The 25906-nt window shown below is 35.5% G+C and overlaps 1 protein-coding gene across 4 annotated transcripts in view; it reads left to right on the forward strand.

Moving 5' to 3' along the window:
• LOC110450192 overlaps window positions 1-25906 on the forward strand; it is a 107835-nt gene that overhangs the window by 34653 nt on the left and 47276 nt on the right. Inside the window, exon 1 of one of the 4 annotated variants that reach the window (XM_021497527.1) lies at window positions 3196-3264. The exons of 2 other annotated variants lie outside the window; for them this stretch is intronic. In XM_021497527.1, the coding sequence (XP_021353202.1) occupies window positions 3247-3264 (18 nt within the window). In that variant the 5' untranslated portion in view covers window positions 3196-3246. Of the gene's footprint in view, window positions 1-3195; window positions 3265-21751; window positions 21773-25906 lie in introns of those variants that run through there. One more of the 4 variants, XM_021497537.1, reaches the window with a different exon arrangement.

The raw sequence follows: 25906 nt of genomic DNA on the forward strand, positions 1-25906 counted from the left end.
AAAAAAAAAGATAGTGACGGGAAAAACAATCATTAATCACATACATATATCTTAAAGGGAGGTTACTCTAACCCAACTCACAGATATAATGTGTAGCATATATCCTTAACGGAGATAACTCTTAACCCAAATCAAAGAAAGCCCTATACTATCTTGTCAGCAGGACCATTCTATCGATTCTATGTGAGAATAAGCTTCTATCGAATTACACCAACTTGAGTTTATGTCACATTTTTTTCTGATCAAACAAAATATCCAATCCAACGTGCTCTCCGAGCCGTCAAACCCATTGTATTCTGTTTATTATCAGACTTCACATTCAACCATTGTCATTTTGTGGCAGGCCAAATCCAGTGATGTAAGAATTTGATGGCGGCCGTTATGTGCTGTTTATCCACGTAAAGATGGTCCTACTGGCAGTGTATGCGCCCTTATCGCCTTACACTATGGCCATCAGCGACGTGATAAGGACAGTAGAAAATAGCATGACATTTTTATGCCGAAATTTCAACATAAAATGGAATGTCATTATTGTGAAATTCATTAACATTTCAACCATTGAATACCGCGCTAAATAAAATGTAGCTGTCCACATAATGATTAATCTTCACTTTGACAGCATATACTCTAGTATGAACGCAGTTGACGACGGACATATACTGTAGTACGCGAACGTAGGGGGAGTATCACAGAGATATTTGAATTTCCAATCTATTCACTAATCTACTTTTCCCCGCTTTTATGAGAGCTTTCTCGACAAGAAACGTACCGCGATAAATTATTTGGTTATAAACAATTCAGGAGCATTGCTGGTTGATTATATCTTTGTCGAATTCGGTGGTAAGCTTTTTACAGTAGCCAAGGGGACAGACTTTGTCCTTATCTTGGTAGTCTCTTGGTTTTCATAAAAGGCTGGCCCTATCAAGAGCTTATTAAGCCTTGTAGCAAAGACCTTGCCAAGTCCTGTTTTTTCACTTTCAATTAGAACAACCATTTGTTGTCTTTAAATTACAAAACGATTACTGATCATGTTGATGTTATATACCTTTAAAATTAAGAACAACACAAACTAATCTACATCAGCGATCTTTTTCTTTGATGTTTAATTCCAATATTACCAACAAGGTTGGTTTGCTTCACCAACATGTAAGATAACGATTTCCCTATCGTGAAACTACACTTTCTCTATGGTAACATCTGTGCTTTCCCCGCCGACGTATATTCTATTTTGTTGTGCGATATATATGTATCAACGATTTGATGATTTGAATGTCTCCTGCTTTTGTTTTTACTGCTCCAGTTCTAACATTTGTTACGTGATGTAACTTGGGTTTGACCTAGATGTATAAATTGTACATGGCGGGTGTCATCGATAAACCAGAAGACGCTTACCCTTCCGGAAATCTGGTCTTATTTTCCTTGTGCTTTGTCACTCGTGTCATAGTAAATCTGTTTTGCTTCGTTCATATGTTGCCCTACTTTCATTGAGTTTGGAGTTATAACCAAGCTTTTGTTTATACTTCTTTATTTGCCTGTTGCTTTTTGGGAAAACGTGGTCGTCCACGAGTGTTTGGAAGGTGAAAAGTGACATATATTCTGTATAAATTTAAAAAGTAATCCGCTTTGTGGCTGTATTTACATTTCTACGTTAGATCCTTATACATGTATTGAGGACGGGTAATGACTATTATAGTTGATGGGCTCATTACTATTACAGTTTAAAACTCAATGTAAACTTCTGGCGTATATACTCTTTAACAGGTCAGAACGACAATAACAACACACGTCCTTCATTGTTCAAACAGAAATTTCACTTTCCAATTTGTCTTTGACACATGTCTGTACATAAAGTGGAAATGATCAAAAGTTGTCCATCTGGCGAAAATAAGTCTTAATTACCAATCAAGTCAAACACAAACAATGTCCTATTTTCCAATTATTTATACACAGGGAACTTAAATACATATATTTTGGTTTTGAAACACAATAAAATTGTTTTTGTTTAAATACATAGATTGTTCCTTGTTAACCTCGCTTATTAAAATCAAGACAGCGTTATTGACTTGTAATAGTATCTCGTCTTATTACCGTAATGCGGTGACAAAGAGGCTCGGAATTGTGTCTTTATTGTTGGAAAATTAGTCATGCTATTGTACTTTACATTGTTCCTAAACAATACAGGGTAGGTTCTGGTTTTAGGCGTATCGTGATGAATATGCTATGGAATTTACACACCCAGTAATTGACGTGCCAGCATAAATAGACAATATCGGACATTATTATTAGGGTATCATGTTTTACTTAATGCGGAAGGTTGTTCATTAGTCTCTAACAAAGGATAATTACTAAGTGACCAATCATTTTGTAATATTTTTACTGCATTCTACCACCATTTCTAAACTTTTTAATACGCGGTACGTGTCACATCTGCTATATTTAACATACATGTCTAACACATTCTAACCCTCTTACATATGTACTTACTTTCACGTTGATTCATATTTAGGGCAAATATTGAATATGTCGAAAACGAGTACACAGATCTCTACTCTTTTATAAGTAAATGTGTCGCATGGACATCTTCCCTTTATGCGAGTATGAGAGTAATTGATAGAGCATGACGAATACAAGCTAATCTACCACAAACAATTAAATAGATTTGTTGGCGGGGCACCTGCTAAATAATACTGACAGTACAATATGTGAAGGTATATGAACATTGAATATTCGCTGAGTGAATATTTGTATAAATGAAGTAACGGATCCTGTTCTGTAGACAAAACACGGTACACAGTTTACACTGTGGCCACTTAAGGCGTCGCCGATTTTACATTGGAGATCTCAAGTCACTTTATCTTTGTTTGAATTAGTAATTCAATCCAAGCTATATATTTTAATATGATGAGATCTTTTGTTAATATATTGACATATAACTGACCCAATTCTGGGTCTGGGCAGTAAATGCATATTTGTATACACATACATACGTACACACAAGGCCGTTATACAGGGGACGAGACGTCCTTCTCTAACACTACCCTATCCTGTGTATTCACGTTGTGATATCTAATACCTTTTCGATCAGCCTTGTCGATGGCTTGAGGAGATAATGTATCCCATTAAGAATATGCGAACCTTTAAACATTTCCTATTGAGCGGATAGAACACTGATATATGTATAGGTATTTTGGGGATTTTACGACGTCTCTCATGCGTTTTATGTAACTTCCCACAACGGTAAACACGATGGCTGCCAGAATGAAGGTAAGAACTTAATAAACATTCATTATCTACCCTTCCTAACCTTCCCTACTCCCTGTTATACTCGCACGCTAATAGCTCAGGTTTCTGAATAAGTTTATAAGTCTATCGGATCCTTCTTATTAACCTTCTGGACTCTCTAGTAGATATAAAAGTGTGACATTCGATCGCTTTTAAAATATGCTTGGGACAGACATTATTAACTCTTCGTCACTAAAGACGTTTGTTCCTGTAATGTTTACGTCAGTTTCAAAAGGCATTGTTATCTAAAATGTGAATTTCTGATAAACCAATTGCGAAAGTAGTATGTTGTTGTTATTATAACCACATGCTAGTTTGCTAGTTTGTCATGTTGCGATCATCCTCGATATCCAGGGGTTACGCTCACTTTCGCTATCTGCACCCCTGGAATATGTCATAGCAAAATTGAAGGCACGAAGATAGCTGTTTGATTGGTCTCAGGTTAAAAAAAATCCTGACCAATCGCTACGCTGATACATGTACTTTGAAGATTACAAAGGAGCGACACTCGACTTCAAAACCTGTCAGTTTTTACCGTTACGCGACCGCGAGATTCTTTTGATGTACATCAAAGGATCGAACTAGTCTCATCAACAAGGTGGTGCACATCGAGCCTTCAATTTTGCAATGACATATTCCAGGGGAGCAGAGAGCGAAAGTGAACGAAACCCCTGGATAAATCTTGATAGGGAATAGTATAACGGTAGTTCCAATGTTGTGATAAAACCTTACCTTATCTGTCAATAGAGAAGTATAAGATTCCCACACAATTTACAAGTGTATATGGAGATAATCGTCAAAGCTGTAAGAGGCACAGGAATGATAACTGAAAAATTGTTATAGGCTGATAAAAGCACCAATTGGTGTTACAGTATGTATTTTCTTGTGTAAATGGAAAAGGAGGTGGACTGTTTCCTTATACTTAAACAACTGGAAGTTTTCGGGGAAATAGAAATTTCCCTCTGACGTTATCTACGTCAATGTTCAAAATATCAAACTAACTTTTATAAAAGGATTCCCAGATACATGTAAGCACTCTTTGCTAGTCTGTCACAATTTTGGGAGATATGCTAAGTTCATTGCTCTTAGCTAGTCTGTCACAATTTTGGGAGATATGCTAAGTTCCTTGCTCTTAGCTAGTCTGTCACAATTCTGATAGAGATTTCCAGTTAGACGGTCTTAGCTAGTGTATTACAATTCTGGGAGATATATCCCTTTGATGCTCTTTGCTATTCTGTCATAATTTTGGAGGGGATATTGTATAACTTCTGACATTGCTAAGTTACCTCGTTTATAGTGGTTTATATTTGATGCTTGTTTGCTTATCATTAACAGGTATTATCGTTTCCAAATATACTCCTTTTTGTCAACAACGTTTTAAGTTCCTTTCGGTTTTGGACGTGAATGTTTCTCCCGTATGAGAACAGATACTATAAGAAGGCTGATCCCCAGGGTCCCAAACCTGGCGTTTCTTTTCTTCGAATCAAAATAATTTGTGAAGGGAAAGAAGTTGCTGACCCCTCCCCCCCCCCCCCCCCCCCCACACACACACACAAAACATAAATATATAAAATAGATGTGTTACGACCGGAAGAAAGTGTTGTCCTTGTAAATACACAGTGTTCCCGTACTACATTAACACTGGTACATATATCTATTGACAGTTCTTCAGTCATAAACAATGATATGGTTTTATATGCAGAAAGCTCGAATTTCGGAATAAATTGACTTTTTAAATCCCCAAATCTTGTCCAAGTTTACAATAAAAACATGTTGGGTTTTATAGGACTATGTGGGTATTGTGGATCCGATTTCTGTCTCAGTGACTGGTGTTCTATAACACTTACTGGTACACTGACCGTGTTCACAGTACAATCCCTAGTCTGTCCAAGGTATTCAGGTACAGAACCTGTCTGTACTTAGATAAACATGTCCGAGGCTATATCATATGTAACTCATATCTTTTATGGAATATGTGCTTGTTATTGCATTCATCAACAGCAGAATGTGGCATTGAAATTATTATTTCACTGGCATGTATTCTATATATTGGGACATTTTAATGACGGTGACAACACGTGTGGGTCAACTCATCATTTTGGATAGGATTCACGAGCTCTAAAGACTCGTTCTCTTGTTACTTTACAAAAAGTGATAATTGTAGGCATGATACGTTTGAATACACGAACGTACAGGGGTAAGTAAGACAACGTTCAATCAACTGGACCATTGGTGTCTAAAGTATGTTATTATATGTACCTGCTTAAATATACGCAATATCCTAATTTAATGCTCAGCTATTATGATGACCTAGTCATATGCAGCATTCTGTAAAATACCACGAACAATGAATATAGGTAACGAATTAGAATAAATCCATGCCATAACAAATGATAATGCATTTTGTATTTTGCAGGAAAGGTTTGATTTCTTATAATAACTTGATGGCGATTGTATAATATACTATTTTTTCTGAGATTTACTGAAAAAAATATACGATTTTATAAACTGGTTAAACATTACATGTAAGTAAGTTATATCCATTTTTAGATTATCAGAAGGTTTTGATAATACTTTCAAAAGCTTGTTGTATACTAAAAAAAATTGGTAACAAACGAAAAGCATAATGACAGCCTCATTATACAGTGTATCGTATAACCGTATACAAAGTAAATATAAACAAACACATGGCGTACACTGAATCAGATAGAGCTGGTGTGAACAGCCCTGTTATCGTGATACCGCTATCATAACTAACGGTAAATCATACGTTATAAGGTTAATTTAAATCACTAGCCTAGCATGCACCGCTTCATTAACTGGTAAAGAGCTGTAATGGTCGTGTGTGTAGTCAAACGCGACATTCCTACAGGGCCTTTTATGTTTACTAGTTTTAGACTTGAGTGCGATACAAGTCCCATTATATTGACAAAGTTCTTTTAGACACGATTTTAACTACTGGTCCTATTAGACTTACAAAATCTCGTCTAGATTTGGGTACAGCTTTTCTGTTTTCAAAATTCTTTCTGTATTGAGTGTAGCTACAGGTCCTATTATTACACAAGGATCCTTCAAGACCTGAGTGTAGCTAGTGGTCCCGGCCCCTTTAATTTATAATGATTCGTTTATACCACAGGTTTGTTGCAGATCCGTTTATGTTAACAAGGTTCCTTCTAGACCCGAGTGTAGCTGTAGGTTCCATTATATTTAGACTTAACTGAAACTACAGGTCCCGTTATGTCTACAAGGTCCGTTCTATTGTATCCTATGTGATAACCTATTTTTCCTCCATGTCCAATTACCACCTTTCCTCCTTCATGTTTCTCCCTTCATGCAGATTTTCCTTTTACTTATACGTTGTTGTGTGCGTTACACGTTCATTGTTTTATATTTCCACATACATAAAGTCCACATTCACCCGTTTTGTTTTTATGTAATCTCAGTTCCTGCTGTCTCTTTGTAAATACTTTGAGTTCGGATTTTGTCCCTAGTATTTTGTCGATATAGTACTTTTCAATCCTCACCCTGCCTCGGTGCATATAAATGCATGTCTTTGCCCATTGTCTCTCAATTCCTCTTTTGTTATTACAACGCCCTTTTTCCAACCCAACTCCAGACCTTCATACACTTGTCTCTCCCTTGAAACCCTTATTAATCCCCTGTCAAAATTAATCTCCAGGACCTACCTAAGTCCTTCCCCCTTCCATACACCATTCGCACCATAAATCAAATATATTTTCTTGACCTTCCTTCCTCCCGATATTCGTACACTTTATTTACCCTGGGAACCCCTCATCAATCCCCTGTCAACATCAACCTTCCTAACGTACCGCAGTCCCTCATAACTTTCATACTCGTTCTTGCTCTAGAAACCCCCAATCAATCCCAAAATCCTTACTTTACAGAACCCCTCCCCGAATTCCATACATCAGCCTTGCCCTTAAAACCCCTATCAATCCACCTTCCTAAACGAGTGCCTCCGGACTTTCATACATCACCCTTGCCCAGGGAAACCCTCATACATCCGCTGTCCAGATACGATCGTTTTAATATTGTTTATATTCTGTACAGTGTATTGGTCAGCCAGCCCACTTCGATCAAAATGTAGATTTAACAACACGACCTGTCAAATCTTATCAAGTCTTATCAATAAAGATTGATGACTCTAGGCATTTATGACTTTTCATTCCGACCGAATTTATCAATGTTGGATGGCCCCTCACCGAGCATCATATCTCATCTAAATTCCTTAAGATCTGTGTGTTAACTCAAATGATCGTGACAATTCAAAACAGTTAAGACAATGCTGGTCTCATATGAGCATAAACGCGAATAGTTAAGGGAAAGGGGTGCTACTGGCACATTTTGTCATTAAGGTGGATACATAGCTTAGAGATACAGGCGTCAATGGCCACCTTTTGTCGTAATGGTGGATAGTTTTGGGAAGAAGGCGCTATTGGTTACTTTGTATTGTGGAAATATTGAACAAAAATACCCTTCTACACATGTAATAGCATAAAAGCGGATACAGTAGCTACTTGGAGCTGGAGGGAAATACTACAGAGGCTTAGTGATATGTTGGGGCTATCGAGCAAATTAAATTGATGACTATAATCATTATTTTATCAAACATAGAATGTAACATGTGATGGTTTTCAACGCCATTATTAATGAAGGACTAGATGGGAGTTTAGTCCGCCTTATCATATTTATTAATCAACATTTCAATCTCTGAGTATAAAAGTATTCGATTATTTCTTGAGTTCATCCTACTTTATGCTTGACAATTTTAATGATAAACAAGAATGAAAGTATTAATACTTCTTTGGTGATTTACATATTTAAATTTATGCTAACTAAGAACAGTTGGGGAATAGCTTTCTTAAGTATAAAAGGTATTATATAAAGAGCGAGATATTGTTCCGCGTTTACTGTTGGATTCAAAGGGAATGGATAAACAAGTTTCTCCTAGGATATTTGTATACTCATATTTGTTTTTTCTAAAATTCATTTTCTGTTTCATAAGTAAAGAATGATAAGCAAACTGAAATCAACTTAATTGACTACTAGTTGGATACTTTTATTTAAAAATCTAGTTTTTAAATCACAAATGATGTATTCTGTGTTATTTAATGTTTACATACGGTTATTGATGACCTGTCTTTTTAAAACATATAACGTTCAAAGTGACATAAATGGCTTCTATAAATCATGCATTTTCAATTTAGAAAGTATAAGAGTAATTTGATAACGCATTTCAATATGTTATATTACTTTCATGTAAGCTAACGTACCAATTAAAGCGAATGAGAATGATGTTAATGGCGGCCATCATGTTGTTTTTGCTCACTTATAGACGGACTACGGCATTATTTAACGGATTGCTCAAAGGGAGGGAATCGTAACCCCATGACGGACTTTTAAAATCTGATAAAAATGTTTTAATAAATTATGTGTTTACATTCTTGTCAGCGGGTCTTCAGGAAAGAGTTTATGTGTATGCACTCGTGTGATCTTGTATACTGGATTGTTCAACACGCGCGTATCGCCTGCTTTACTATAGTAAGGATCTTTAGCATTGCTTTATGACGTACCGCCTGTTGTACTACAAGATTGCTTGTTGTACTATAGTAATGATAAGCTAGAGCTCAGAACGGCACCGTTTCTCGTTATTATCTTTCTAATGAACTACACGGCAGAGGAGGTCCATAGCGATATGAACTACATATAAATGTTGGGACTTTTTAGCCTACAAACAGTGTACAAGAGCGATTGATTCAACAACACACTGTTTCTTGGTGGATATTTAACTGTGATGCTTAGATGGATTGTCAAGAAGATATGTCTGTGTCTTGTAGTTTAAGGTAGGTACATACAATATGTACTAATTGCATACTCGAGGTTGTTGCTATGTAGAAAGATATGTTCAAAGCTAGTTATTAAGTTTGCAATGTTGGTATTTGTGAAATGCTTTGTATGTTCTGTTTAATATTTAATATTAAATATTTCGGCAAAAGGAAATGGATGTAGTAACTGAAAAAGAAAATATCGCTCGCGAAAATGACTGTTTTTGCAGTACATAAATATCTTCAGATGCTTGGAATTTGAAGTTCCCTTCGAGCACATATAAACGTAGAAGTAAAAATGTAATCCGTGATATTATAACTCAATTTTTCTTGATTGTTGTGTCGATAGTTTCCTAGCCATTAGGCTTGAAGGTAATAAAAACAAACCCGTCACGGTCGCAATATCAGCAGTACAGGAAATGACCAATATGCCACAGATAAACCAACATGAGGACAGTAATGTTATAATAATGTGGTATTAACAGCCGTCAGGTATTCATGTTTCGATGGATGCTGATATCGTGCTACAGAATAGATAAAGATAGTTATTTTTATGCAGAGATATTTCTTATAAAGATAAAGATCTTTATTCCTAATTTATACATCACAGTATATCTACCGGTATAGCTGTAAGATTGGCTACAGGGGGCATAGGTCATTGGTCCATTTACTATATTAACGTCCTTTTCGGTTCTTTGGGTGCTTTGTACTGACATAAGAAATACAAAACTGACTTTTTCCAGTAGAATGAATTTCGGTTCTGACAATAATAGTATACCATATACTTGTAAATAATAGCAAACTGGCAGAGTAACCATGCTTCTCATTGATCAGTTCTTACTGTAGAATATTGCTGAAAAGCCGAAGATTGAAAAGTGTACGCCTCAAACGTTCCTCGACACATCCGTATTCCTAGAGGATGCAATATATTTGAGGATGGCATTCATTTACGTTTTGACTGTGCATTAAGACAGCTTTCATAATAATATAACAAATCCAGTATTAAGTCACGAGTTTAATTTAAATAGTAAGTTTATAGTCAAATGTTTTTTTTGTGAAATATTTGTCTTGATTAAATAAGTATTTGAAATGAAGAAAACAGGAATTCTAAATTTTGTTGTATGTGTACTTTAGATGATTTTGTAAATCGATCCCAATGTTTGAATGAAAAATTGCAATAAGACTATTGCGATTGTTTTGTTTGATAAATGTCAGTTTGGAATAGCGAAACAGTGAAAGGTGACATCACGTGATTTGTCGTCCATGCAGAATTATAAAAGGTGCATCATTATCCCGTCATTACAGGTATATGTGATGTTCATTATCAGGAAACTGAATAAATAGGTAAACATTAACACTTCCACACGAAGTAGTCAATGTAAACGTTTGTAGTGATCTAGTGCCTTGGTACATGTTTACACCACAGTCTCGAGGGTTGTTCAGTTGTCAATTTATACGTGTATTTTTAATCGGTCATTTACAGGTATTTACGCACCTCCTTTTCTGTTTCATCTGCAGCTTAGACCAATATGAATTTCCACATGTGTGGCGCCTAGCACCACTATCATCCTAGAAGGACAAAACAGCTGTATGATGGAGCGTAATTCACTTTTGGCATACTCGATTTATTACCAAATATTATAGGTGCAATCAAATATGTGTGTTACATGCATCTTTCATAAAAGTCCAGTTGACTACAAGAAAAGAAAGAGATCGCTCAGAGGAATTTAGAGTTTAAGTTTATCCGGTCTTTTCTATTAGACTTCTGAGTTTTATGATTTGGGTCGATGCCAGCTTCATAGTGTGCAAAGCCATTTGAATATACGTCGTTGTCCTCTTCGTGGTGCGACATTGAAATAGATAGAAGTAGTAAGTCTTTAGAAGTGTTGGCTAATGTCACGATTTCATCTCGAGTGTTAGGACATCCATTTAGATATCTACTTCTACTGGATAAATTGGAACTTCAAAAACAACATCATAAATTGGACACGACTATATTTAGTAATGTAGGTATGCATTTATTCCATTTTGTTGTTTATCGCTTAAACTAAAGTAGTAGTTTATTTAAGTACTATTTATATGCATTAATTGCTTCCTCAATAAGTATATACGATACTAATGCGCTATTTAAATAATCCTTTTATGACTCTTGGTAATGCCATGCTACTGCTACCCACGCTTGAAAGTCTGATGCATATTTTTTGCGCTAATGTAATCAAACAAGTCAGCCAATTATATTTGTATTATAATTGTAATACAAAAAAGCAATGACATGACTTAAAATTCTTTATTTGTTGATTTAAGTTAAATCAACCAATCAACAAATAAAGAATTTAAAGTCATGTTATTTTTCACAGTTTTACTCTGATGATCATCTCACCATAACGGTAACATTTTCATATCCGTCGTTAAAAACCCGCAAATAGATTTATTTAATTTAAAATTCTACTTTTTAAGTAGAAGTTTTATAATAAGTTCATCAGACTAATTGAACGGGTATGCATGACTAGTGGAGTTCGTGAAGCGTGTGATAACGAGCTAGTACAGGTTTGTAATGGGTAAGTCACGTCTTCAGTCACGGTACTCAGTGGTTCACATACCCATATAGTACCACCATTATACATAGCGTTATATTGTACGTGTTTATTGTGTGTACAACGTTTTCTATTGAAACTCTGTGCTTTTGAATGCTCTTGGATAATGATTTGAATTCAAACACTGCAGTCCTGTTTTTATCGAAACATTGTACTTGTGAATATTCTTCGGTGATGATTTCTATCCTAACACTGTAGTTGTTAGTTGTGACCTTTCTATGGAAACACCGTCTTTGTGAATGGTTTGACGACGTTTTCTATCGACGAAACACCGTCCTTGTGAATGGTTTGACGACGTTTTCTATTAACGAAACACCGTCCTTGTGAATGGTTTGACGACGGTTTCTATGAACGAAACATCGTCTTTGTGAATGGTTTGACGACGGTTTCTATCGACAATACACCGTCCTTGTGAATGGTTTGCCGACGTTTTCTATGAACGAAACACCGTCTTTGTGAATGGTTTGACGACGGTTTCTATCGAAGAAACACCGTCTTTGTGAATGGTTTGACGACGGTTTCTATGAACGAAACACCGTCCTTATGAATGGTTTGACGACGGTTTCTATGAACGAAACATCGTCTTTGTGAATGGTTTGACGACGGTTTCTATGAACGAAACACCGTCCTTGTGTATGGTTTGACGACGGTTTCTATGAACGAAACACCGTCCTTGTGAATGGTTTGACGACGGTTTCTATCGACAATACACCGTCTTTGTGAATGGTTTGACGACGTTTTCTATCGACGAAACACCGTCCTTGTGAATGGTTTGACGACGTTTTCTATGAACGAAACACCGTCTTTTTGAACGGTTCGTGAGGTCGTTTTCGATATAACATGGTAGCTGTTAGTTGTGACGTTTTCTATGGAAACACAGTCCCTGTGAGTGGTTCGTGTTAACGTTGTCGATAGAAACACCGTCCTTGTGAATGGTCTGTGACAACGTTTTCTATGAACGAAACACCGTCTTTTTGAACAGTTCATGAAGTCGTGTTCGATATAACACTGCAGCTGTGAATGGTGTATGAGGTGTGTACTATCGAAAGCATTTATTTTGTGGCATGGTATACACTTGTTTGACTTTAATCGGACAAGATATTTATATGGGTCGGTATTCAAGTGGTTCAATGTTTACACTCTCGTTATATACAGCAAACATAGACTAGACAATATAGTCCATCAAACATAAACTGTAACGTCGTGGAGGTATTATTGTATATGTTATTATTGTTACATGGTGGAGATGCCAGGATGTATAATAGTTATTGTAATGTCGTGGAGTCGTCCACAGATTGCTATGAAAATGCGATTAATAATTGTGTTCCCGATGTATAACGTGTACAGTGTTTATCATATAACACGTAAACATGACGACACTGTCACTTCTCGCGACACACCACACACCTGGATTTGATCCTCAAAGGTAAAATATCATTTCACTTTGTATTTATCTATACCTGATTATATTTTAATGATGTATTCTTTAAAATAGGTAACATGATACATGTGGTCTATCTGAATTCGTTAAGGTCTGTATCACTGGTTGTGAAAATATCACAGATTCGTCTTCTTCAGGTGATATGGGCTAGAATTCAGACGATTTATATTGGATCATTTTCGTAGTTTCGTAATGGGAAGTTTAAAGAATGTACATTAATACATATATCTTCGGGAAATTGGATAAATAGACGGCCCGGAATAGTATTCATTCAAAACTTGTGATCGCTTTGTCACAACATTTCTATCTACTCGAATCATTGATTTTCTAGGTCGTCTACCCCTTATAATCACTTTCTACCTTTGTGTCGATTTGTGTTTATTTTTCTGTACACCAGCTGTTAAGTAGGTGCAAGTTGTTAGCTCCAAATTGGTAGAATTTGTGAATTCTTAGATACGCCCGTTATTTATTATAATGACGTGTACATTTTACACGAGTTAAGCCTATCCTGTCTTTTCCCATGTTTGTGTATATTCTTTCATAGTTGTCTTTTGTATTTTATATCTGTTGTAAGTTCAGGTGAAATTTTTAACATATCGAAATGTTAACTGGATGTTTAATAGCAAAACAAGTTATCAATTTATTTACAATATTTACTGCAGTCCTGTCTTCGTCAAACCAGTTCATAAAAGATTGTCAAGTTACAGTACATGACGGAGCTAACAAAACACAACGCTTATCATTTTATTGGTGGTAAAAAGTGCCAATGTATGTGTTTACGATGACACAGCAGATGCTAATATAAAACACGGAGACATCATGACGGGGGCCACATGTGGTACAGGAAACACACACCCATGTGGAGCACGTGATTGTTGTCTATCGGGCCAATATTTATGAACCCGCTTTCATGCTCGAGTATAGATTGTGTGCTCATGCTAACTTTCTTGTTTGCCCTTTAATCATACAACACGGTCAAAAAGCCTGGTGTAAACATTTAAAACGGTATTCGACGTCTTTCTAAGGTTCTTCCATATCATTGATAACATGTGTTTTCTTAATATTTCACTACTGCACTAGAAATTAGTTTTGAGCACAGGTTCTGGGTTTGAACACTAGCACGGTTTCATGAATACAGTACGTACCCTATCCCTTTGTCGGAATTTATGATGTCGTCTTAGTCTTCCTTGTTGTTTGTTTTCGTGTTGATATTTCGATTTGTTTCCCGTTTGTTGATATATCTATTTTTCTATTTGACTTTAAATCTGTCTTAACAGATCACTTGTAGCAGTTAACAAAATGACTTAAAATGACAACATATTCTAAAGATGTTCCTAGACAAAAGATGTATTATATACAATTATTTATGCTTTATTAACAATTTCCGCGAGTCCCAGAATTTGTATTAGATTTTTTGAATATGCTTTTGTTACAGTCTCAGTAGTTTGTATACGGTTTATTATTGTAGTATAACTGCTGTAATACGTTTGATAAATCTTTCCCTGTGTATAAATCTTCAGAAATCTTGTTTTTGAACAGCCTGATTGTCTCTTCTATTCTTTCATTTAGAACATAATATTCTCGATTGCCTGCTTTACTATTAGCAGTGTCAGCGTTTTTTTGTGTTTTTTTGTGTTTTGTTTTGTTTTGTTATTACAATATCGTCATGTTGTGTATTGCACTTTTCACGCATATTTTCACTAAGTTCACATATAATAGAAATCCATATTCAAAGTTCTATTGAAAATCGTAGACTATTTCTTGCGTACATGATGCAAATGTTTATACACAAATTCTGTGAAGCTAACAACTATATATAGCACTTTGTCTATGGACTGTTAATTTGGTTGACTGTTTTTGTCTCATACCGATGTATTTCTGAAAGATGTTCTCCAATATTAGTTTTAACGCCCATTCTGTGCGTGCTCAAATATAATTTGTCATTCAAAAACTGCCGCTTCGAATCTGTGTTGTTGTTGTTTTAACAAAAGAGGAATAACTCGACAAATGTGTCAGTGGTCAAATGTGTAAATCCATTTGTATACATAAGTCCTGATGTTGTTAATCGTTTGTCCGGCTCATCCATTGAGCGACAAACACCTACACAATTAGAAGCGTGTGCTTTTGTCCAACAAATAGATTACAGATCAAAGGTGCCCGTGTCATCAGCGTTAGCGAGCAATGAGGTCACGAGGCCAAAGCAATCCCACTACACTAACGAATACGTCGGTGTGATTGTATCTTACTCTAGGTATAATAGAGTACTCGGCAGACCGCCCATCTCCTAACACGAACGTTCAGTAGGTTGTAATGATCGGTAATAAACAACGATGACACGGAAGGAGGTGTTACGGTATAGTGAAATGGATACGACATTATGGGTTTGCGATGATTTTCAGAACGGGAGTTCAATACAGCTTCTTACGTAAACTCTTGTTATGTGAGTTTCAAGGGATTCATCTGTGCTGATTTTCAGTGAGTAGGCTTATGTGGTGATTCTGTGTGTCGCCCCTAGCGCTGTGGTAGCGTAGAACGTGAGTTTGATGCACTTCCCTCCATTACACATATTTGAAGATGTACAACTGCTTTCAGTTGTATTTGGAGTGATATATATCACGTTTATTTGTGTGAAGCGACGACCGATTTAAAGTACATCCCGTAAAAGTACTTCCGAACAAGGTATGTTGTATCTGTACTACTTCTAATAATCACGAAATGTTCATCTGATATAGGTACATGTAGTATTGGGAAGTTGTTTGTTTTGTATACCTGAGGGAATGACCTGATGGTTTGACTTATCTACCTGGATTCAGAGGTTGTGGATGGAGTTAAGTAGTAATACAGTCTTGTTTTGTCGAGGCTTGTCACGCTCTTTTAGATATGTTTGTTTATTCAAACACATTTATATGGAGATGGACTTGAAACAGTTTTAGATATGATAATGATTCTGTGTTAGGTTTCGCTCTTATATTGAATATTACAATGCAAATTCGGTATGTTTAATGATTTGGCCCATGAACTGGGTGTAATTTTTCCAGACAGCAGAAGTCATGACGGATACCACATGCGTTGCTAGAAATGCTTATTTTTTATGGAGTACCTGGTCTTTAGTAGGATAAATACTGCCTTTTGGCTTTGTGATTGTCGACAGTGAGTTCGGATTTTGTGTTAGTGTGTGGAGGATACATTTAATGTGATTCAAATTGCCGACGGTTTGGCTTCATACCCAGATCATTTGTGAAAGGTTCATCTTATATGTTATGCATTGAAGTTGTGGGTTTAAAAGCCCTAACTTTAAATGCCGAATTGTTTCATTTACAAATGCCTGTCTGATATCATACTATTATTTGGTGTTTAAAAAACAAACCGCTTATTAAGATTCCCCACTATTTCACTTCATAGTCGGTGACATTGTGACAATGCCATGCCACATATTTCCACTGACACAGATTGTAACGGTACTATAGTGGTGGCGGACACCCCAGTCGTTGGTGACCGGCCAAAGTAGACAACCCAATATGTGTGTATTGTCAGCCAGTACTTTAACTGGCGTAGTGTTACACTCACCTATACTGTAGGGATACACACCTCGCTTATCTCATATAAACCTGTCAGTACTGTTAACAATAAGGGCAACAATATTTAGCATTTATATAAACTGAAGGATTGGGAATAATTGGGGAGGGAATACCTACAGTACAGTACATAACGCGTGGTTTTCAAAATTTTGTTGAAAGTTGAAGATAATCGTCTGAAACATAAATAAATGAATTATTGATCCAATTGATATGAATTCATCAAATTATTATTAAGTTGATAAAAAAAAATGCCGAAGAAACTACTCTTGTGAAGCTTACCCTATGCTTTTGGTTCTGTAGAAACGACAGTTTATTCCTATAAATGAAGCTATATGCCTGTTTTTTAATCCGTCTGTTGTTGAGGGAGTTAACGTCCCCCGTATCGTAGCACCATGTGTAGTCAGTAATTCTGCACGTTATACCAGGACCAGAAAATTGGTATTTTAGTTTGTAGTTTTGAGGCCTTTTCATAAATAACAGTATTGTCATTAGTTTGCTTGAGAATGGACAAACGCTATCAACGTAAATGGTTTAAGTTTACATGATTATTTGACTGTGACAATTGCTGACAATCTCACTTGAAAAATAAACACATTTTAATTTCATTAAATGTTATATATCAGTTAGCAGCTAAGTCGAATACATCAAATTATAGGATCGACTGTCGGGAATTAAAGGTCAATGCGATACAAGAGACAGGTATAAGGTACCAAAGGCATTTAATCATGCTTTAGAGTACTATTGGCACATTGTCCTGATGGTAAAAATCATCTACTTGCAGTAATTTAAATTGAAAAATTGAATACAGTTTAATGACAAATATGATGCCCAGTCACGAAAGGGGTGATACATTCTATAGATTTCACAATTTCAGTTATAAAATTTAACTATCCAATATAATTATTAAGTAGAACTGCTTTATCGATAGGTGTATAATTGACGTCCCACTCACACTGATGAGTGCGAGGAGGCTGTTATGATTTATTCGTACCTCGCACTTACCTCTTTAAGAACGTATTCCGTTATTGGCATTTAATCTGACGACCTAAATTAGCACAGGTACCTAATTATCTCTAGTCTGTTCACCAGGTATTTAAAAGTACAATTACAATATAAATATCATTGCTTTTAAATGTGAACGTATGTGTGCGAGGAGGCTGTTATGATTTATTCGTACCTCGCACTTACCTCTTTAAGAACGTATTCCGTTACTGGCATTTAATCTGACGACCTAAATTAGCACAGGTACCTAATTATCTCTAGTCTGTTCACCAGATATTTAAAAGTACAATTACAATAAAAATATCATTGCTTTTAAATGTGAATAAATGTCAACGATTCTTCTAACTTAGTGTGTGAAAGAAATTGCACTCGAGACAATAAATAGCCACAAAAGCAATTTAATAGTCGGTAAAATACTTCTTCTAGCAGTTCCATTAACAACAAAAGTCGTCCATATTGTGCTTTTGAATGAAAATTTGTCACACAATGCAGTATATATTCCAAGAGTTGCTGCCCTAGTGGTACATTTTCCCTTCATATCGATCAAAGTGAACCTTCAAGGTATCGTGATACATAAGCCTCACAGATAAAGTTGTGATAATATCGAACAGCTTCTATCGGCCCATTTGTCCAGGTATGGAATTTAGTTCATTTTTTTGTTTAAATCGACGATGCTACCTTTCCATAAGAAAAAAGTATCGGCTTTTTTTACTACTTTCAATTAAGATGAAATAATCAGCACATTTGGTTAAAATCTGTTTTAATAATTAAGGTTTCACTGCTCTGTCTGATCAATTTCAACAAATGCTCATGTAGTCACGCGATGCGACTACAAGAATATTTTAAACCAATCAAATGCAAAAGAAAACGATCCATTACAGAATACAACTAATTAGTAAAATGTCTTCATTCAAGTTTAATTATTTACTTAACAGCATAGAAAACAAAAAGACTGTAAAATCAAAATTGATAGAAAACCCTTGGTCCGTCAACAGTATGTCTATAGACGTATTTCTCAATACTTGAAATGTCTTCTTGGCCGCCTTGTAAATATTTTATACAATATTTACATCGACAATACTGTATGACGTCAGTTACTGTCACCACATATAAGTAGCATCTTGGTCATCAATTAAAATTTCACTCGCACTCAGCATATCAACAGGTGACTGAAGTAGTGTTCTGATTGCTTAAGGATGTACTCTTCTGAGGTTTCAGTCACGTTCAAGTCTCGTTTTGATCTGGTGTAACGGGGTTTTGTAATATTTAACAAATTATGATAGGTATAATAGCAAACACACATCTGAAAAACATGTAAAAAAAACTAGATGTCTGTTGTGTGTAGAACATTTTTTACAAGAATTTAAAAAAAATGACCAATTTGGCGGCCATTTTGAAAAAGTGTATTTATGTGAATTTCTTGCGCTTCACAAAGAGCCAAAATTCACCTTTTTTGACACTAGATTGATCACTTAAATTGTCATTGTGTCACCATTTTTAATTGTAGCAGGTTCAATTTTGCTGTACAACTTTATAATGTTCAATATGATTAAAATAATATGCAAAAAAGTGGAAAGTTTTGTAATATTGTTAATTTTTAACTGAAGCACTTTTGATTTTTGACCCCGAAAAAGGTGAAAAATTACACAAATAATAATGGGACAAAAAAGAAGCACACCGACCCCCCATTTATGTGGCTGTATTAGATTTTTTTGATTCATTGAATACTAAAAAAAGTTTATTACAGGATTTTTTTATATCAAGCGTTTAATCCGCAAAAAATGGTGAAAAATGCGCATTTTTTCCATTAAAAAATAAGGGGTAGGGGTAACTTAAATCGCATATCTGAGTAAAATTAATAAGTTAAAGAGATTTTTACTTCCATAGTTTCAAAGAATTTGTTTTTATCAATTCTACAAACATTCATACATATCTGATAACACACTTGGAAGAAATTGTATGAATTTGTTCTGAAAATGGTCAAAACCCGAAAATTCACCTAAAATCACATATTGTGTTAAATTGGTATCTTTGACCGATCATAGCACAAAAAAGAACACACCGACATATATTTTTTTTGCATTTTCTACTATGTCATTATCTCCTTTTTCCAAAAATCAATATAAGAAAAAACGTTTAATACAGGAATTTTTTGACTTCTCAGAGGTGTACATCCTTAAATCGAACTCATTTTAACAGAAGATGACTAAAGTAATGTTCTAATTGGTTTAATCTAAATAATTATAATAGAAGATGACTGATCATGTTTCAAAACTTAGTACTGAAGCGTAACAGTTTTACCTCAGCTCAATAATTGAATTTACACCGTTATCAGAAGTGGATCAAACTTGCCACCAATCCAGTGACGAATTTTCTCCTTTATTTTTACTTAACAGCAATATTGTATTCGGGGAGGAATAGTGCCCGAGCCGGCAAGCTGACATTAGAGACATGTGTAGTAATACTGTCACATAAATATGCATTGGGGACCAATAACAGCATACATATGCATAAAAAGATAAAAACCCAAACCCAATGGGAAGTTACAAGGACCAATTCGATAAAATCAATACCTCTTGGTCAAAGGCAAACATGGCGACGTTTCTCTGTGTTGTGATTAATTCTTTGACAAAATATGTTGACTTACGTAGTAATCAGGATAGACATGTATCGTATACTCGTCAACATTCTGTCCGAGTTGTACTGGGAACTGGTTTTAAATATCTTGTGTAAAAAACAGAATTACTTTGTAAGATTGTCATAAGCGAATACAATTGGACCTCTTACAATATCGGCCAATATCACATTCTAATGTACATCTCCGTATTAGCGTTATACACCTGCTTAAATGAACGGTGCGCGTGCCTTTTTATGCAATTTTCAACAATTTTGCTAAAAATTTATTTACATATTTATAGATAAAGAATAAGATAATCAATATCATATCAAGATTATCAGTAATGTTAAACGTTGATATCTAAATAAAGACGACATTTGAGCTGACCATATCCCACCTGTTGAACAAAGATTAACAGGTGGTAACGATAAAAAGAGCAGTTTGTCCTCTACTCTTAGGCAACAACTGGCAGATTGTTTCAAAAATATTGAAATAGCCCTAATCGTTGATTACACTGTCTTTAGAAATGTACAATTATAATGAAAAAACACGGTAAGTATTATTGAGACCGCCGACCGGGTTGTAATTGTGTGTTAGGATAATATTGAACAGACTGGCTCTACCGTAGCTGACAAGGTAGGCGTCAGACACGGTAACAAGCTACATAGACTAAAGCATACCGAAGTATATCACACAATCTATGATAAATAATGATGGAACGGATCAAAGCCGATTTCTCTGTATACTTCAACCTATATTTATAAAATATTGAGTTTGGACTATAATGAAATCTAGGTACTTGACCGGCGTATCTTTGATTACGGGATCGCTTGAGACGTAGAGGAATGCATGGGAACCCAACAGTATATGTCACTGGGCGGATGTTTTTACGGGTTACCTACAATTGGTGGACGTAAGATGTTGAGTACGAATCAATACGTACTTGACAAATGGGATCATCGGGGTTAGTATTTCAACAAAGGTTGGAGCTACAATTATGAATGTCACAATTACATCAAACTACTCCCTGGCTGTCAGACACGTGATCAGGTATAGAAATGAACACTAGAAGATGATATAGTGGAGTTGATAGACAAGCAGTGAACATCTAGATCGTGTATGTATTTCCTGGTCGGATTCATTTCAAAACCTGATTTAATGATTTAATGATTACGGAAACATTTGGTGTTTAGTGGGGATCCAGGAGTTTGTCATTGGGGTATGCTCATATGTGTAAGCAGGAAAGCTAGTGCCACGCTGTACCGAGTAGTATATGGTCTTTCGTCAACAAACAGTACTACACCCTGGAAACATATCTATATTTCCTGTAGTTTACGGCAGGCATCGTGACGAGTGTCAGTGTGATAACGGACCACTTCTGGAAGTTTGTGTTTAAGTAGGGCAGGATGATGGTATATATTCTCGATGCTTATATAACAATACATCAAGTACTTCATATATATATATATATATATACATATATATATAAGTATTTTTAAGAATATTATATACATGTGTATAACATAAGGAGATCCGTCTATTGGTCAGTATAACAATACATATAGATTGCTTTAATGAAACTAGATGCCGTTGAGTCGATATAAGCGTACATTTTAAACCCAATTATTAGAACTTTATGTATTCAAAGATAGGTGATATTAATTCAAACTTATTTAACGTAGAAAAGCTGTGAGACGACTAAGATCCAGTCGTATCAAACCTCATTAACTAAATTAATTAATTAATTAATGAAACCTAACTTCAATTGTTCTTTGATGTTTGGATGAAAATGTACAGTAGTATACATATTTGATCTGTATGTTGTCTGAATGCAATCATTTTGATTGCAAGGACGTGTATTTGCTATCATTTTGTACTATAAAACAAATCGCCGATCTACCTTCATCATGGTGATTATTTGTATGTAGATGATCACTTTGACAGGTATATACTATAACTGACAGGCCGTGCAGACGGACATTACATTATATGTATGTACGCTAAATAGCCACTGCCACCACTTTCTGTGTGTACTATGCTAAGGTTATGAATATTCTGCAAGTCATAAGTTATGAGGACCAGTATCTAAGCCTGTAAACAATAGTTTGTGTGGCACCGTAAGCTCTAACCATTGTAGTGAGTACTACAGGCCAGTCTCTCTGTGGTCGATCAGTGTAAATATATACTGTGTCGCTGGAGTATACTTTTAAATACCTAATGACGAATTTGGCAACGACACATCAGCGGAAGTGTTTAATAAATTATGATAAAAGGTGTGTCTGAGAAACTGTACATTTGAAAACACGCATTGAACAAACATATTTCATGACTATGTATACGACTGAGTGTTTTCTTGAATGCGTCCTAGGAAATTGAGTTTCGTGTTTTGTACTTGGTGGATATTCTTGGGTATCGTATTTGACGACCACTGTGTGCCTTTAGCAAGCCATATCTGTACTTCTGATGGAATTACGTGAGATAATAACGTATTCATTATTCTAGTGTAATTGGGTTCCGACAGGTTATTTAACATACTGCTATCGGCAATGTGATCCTACCCAGTGTATACACAATTCTAACAGACTTTTAAGTGGAAAGATATTTGTGTATCGGAGTATTTTACAACTCAGAAGCTATCGTATGTTTAATATATAAACATACGCGAGTGTCACTTGTGCAGGGAATATTCCGACGGAGGTTAGTTATTACTTAACAAATATTGATGTTATAAGGAAGGATGGAATGAGTGTCGTTTATTGTAGTCACATGTGCAGGAAATATTCCGACAGAGGTTAGTTATTATTTAACAAATATTGATGTTATAAGAAAGAACTAGAAAAGGTGTCGGTTGGTAAAGTCACTTATGCAGAAAATAATCCGAATGAGGCAAGAAAAACATAGTATGAGGACAGGACAAGAAACTGATTAAGAGTATTCTTTTTTACATTTTGCTAGAAGAAGGAAAAGACTTGAAATTGTGACTGTTGGCCAAGAAACATGCGGTTTTAATCACAATTATAAAGTTATTATCTCAGGGTTTTATTGTTTTTGTTTTTATAAAAGAAGGCTTTATTGCAATTCTGAAAACTGAATGGTAGTTGCCTGTTTTTGCTGTTACTTTGATTAAGTCTTTATAACTGCTACAATGATATTTTGTTTACTGTTGTAAATTGTAAACCGGTTAAATCTGGGGTGATGATGTGTTATGCTGGTACTTTGATTTCTGAACATTATCATACGTTATACATGTGTCAGTACATTGTCTGCAGCTTACTTTCTGTAGTTATACTACAATACAGTATATATTTCTTGTTATGTCTTTTTAATATATAGAGAATAATACATGCCTTTTTCCATATCACACCCAGTATCAACACGAGACTAATATCAACCCTCGGGCAGTAATACTACAATACAGTATGTATTTCTTGTTATGTCTTTTTAATATATAGAGAATAATACATGCCTTTTTCCATATCACACCCAGTATCAACCCGAGACTGCAATATCAGCCCAAGGGCCGAAGGCTGATATTAGTCGTGGGCTGATATTAGTCGAGGGTTGATACTGGGTGTGATATGGAAAAAGTCATGTTTTATTCTGTTTATTACATACTTACTTATAAAAGCTACTGATGATAAAATTTTCTTTTGAAATATTAAAAAACGAAAAAATCCAAAAGGGGTGTGATACGGGTTTTGCGGGCTGATACGGGTTTTTGGGTGTGAAACGGCGGGGGCTGATACAGCTTTTGGGGTGTGAAACGGCGAGGGCTGATATAGGTAAGAGCAATTGTGTCGTATCGCATATACAAAAAACCCGTATTTATAAGTAAGTATGTAATAAAAATATATATAATACAACGGATTGCGTATGATTTATTAAATAGTGTAATTGATATGTATTTATTGATCGCACAACCCATCATCATGTATGTACACTAGCTAGTACCAAGATACGATTATCCTCCCCGACTCTTTCAACAGAAATGCCTACTGCTCTGAAAGACTATTGGCACACCCTCGTTATTGGGGAAATATTGTGTCTTTCCTTTCCGTTTGTTTTCGTATTTGCTCGAATCATATCCCTTTTTTATCAACTTTGTGATTCAGTTTTGTCATGGTTCTTACCGTTTGTTTGCTGTTTTCTCGATTCCTATTATTACGTATTAGTGCTGAATTTGCGTCTTTGTATTGGCCTCAATATTTTGAGTCACTTTGATTCATAATATGTCAGTATGACTGTTGGTAAGCGATCTCACAAAAATGTTGTGATGAATTTAACCCCGCTTAAACAGTCAATGAATATAACTGATATCAGATGACTTTGCTTAAAACTTATTAATTTCTTTCGAAAGCATAAAAGGGCTCTTAATATACGTATTCGCGTCTATCAGATTGTATTCTGGGGATTCTTGTAATGTAAAAAGTAACTTGAGACACTCAGTCGTTAACGGGGCAATTAAAATAATCGTCTACATATCTATTTCAACTGTTTAAGACATTAATTTGAAATGATTTTGATAGCATTTAAGCATTTCTTTGTATTCTTGTAATATTGTGTTTCCTTCCTCAAGGTTATTGTCTGTTTTACCTGTGATACAGTTTACACTAATGACAGCCCTGGCAAGAGCATACCCCGATCTCGAGTCGGTGTAAAGCCAGAACATTCTGTGACTGATGGGAATATCTCATTAAGTTTCAAATGAAAAAACCAAAGCGAGAAAGCCTAGATTTAGCTGTATTTGAAGTTAAAGTTTAAAGTTTCACTGGGAAAAGCTGTAAAAATGCCATTACTCCTAGTTCTAGCTGCTTGCTTTTGTATGTTATTTTTCGTGTTTTCTAGGAGTACTCCTCATATTACTAGTTTTTGGCCTTGCAGTTTATTAATAGGCAATATGAAAGTCTTTAAACATGTTGATACGTGGGAACGGTTCATAGTTGCATCACATATTGAACTTGTATTTGGTACATTTCTACGGGAATACTGGATATAGAGGGTATCCAATAATCCTATGATACCGAAAGTATGTAGCCCAAATTGAGACGAATTACAGTTTACTTTTGAAGTATATTGTTAGTATTTTCAGGTGTTTAGGCTGTTATATATGGATAGAATAGACTGGCGTTCAGAATTAATACATGTAATGGAGACTTTAAGATAGTTTAATGTCTGTAAACGTGGAAATTTTGTGATTTACTTATGCTATTTGACGTCGAGTACGTTGCTGTCTGTAAACGTGGAAATTTTGTGATTTACCTATGCTATTTGACGTCGAGTACGTTGCTGTCTGTAAACGTGGACATTTTGTGATTTACCTATGCTATTTGACGTCGAGTACGTTGCTGTCTGTAAACGTGGCCATTTTGTGATTTCCCTATTATATTCAACGTCGAGTACGTTGATTTCAGTAGATGAGGAGGCTATAGCTCTCTGTACTGTTTTGAGCGTTAAGAACATTGACTCCTAGCAGGCACGGAACTCGCACGACACGCTAGAGTCAGGATCAATTAGGGTTTACACAAGTACAATATAAGACTTTAATC

This window comes from Mizuhopecten yessoensis, unplaced genomic scaffold (genome assembly GCF_002113885.1).
Source record: "Mizuhopecten yessoensis strain PY_sf001 unplaced genomic scaffold, ASM211388v2 scaffold523, whole genome shotgun sequence".
Classification (NCBI taxonomy): Eukaryota; Metazoa; Mollusca; class Bivalvia; order Pectinida; family Pectinidae; genus Mizuhopecten; species Mizuhopecten yessoensis.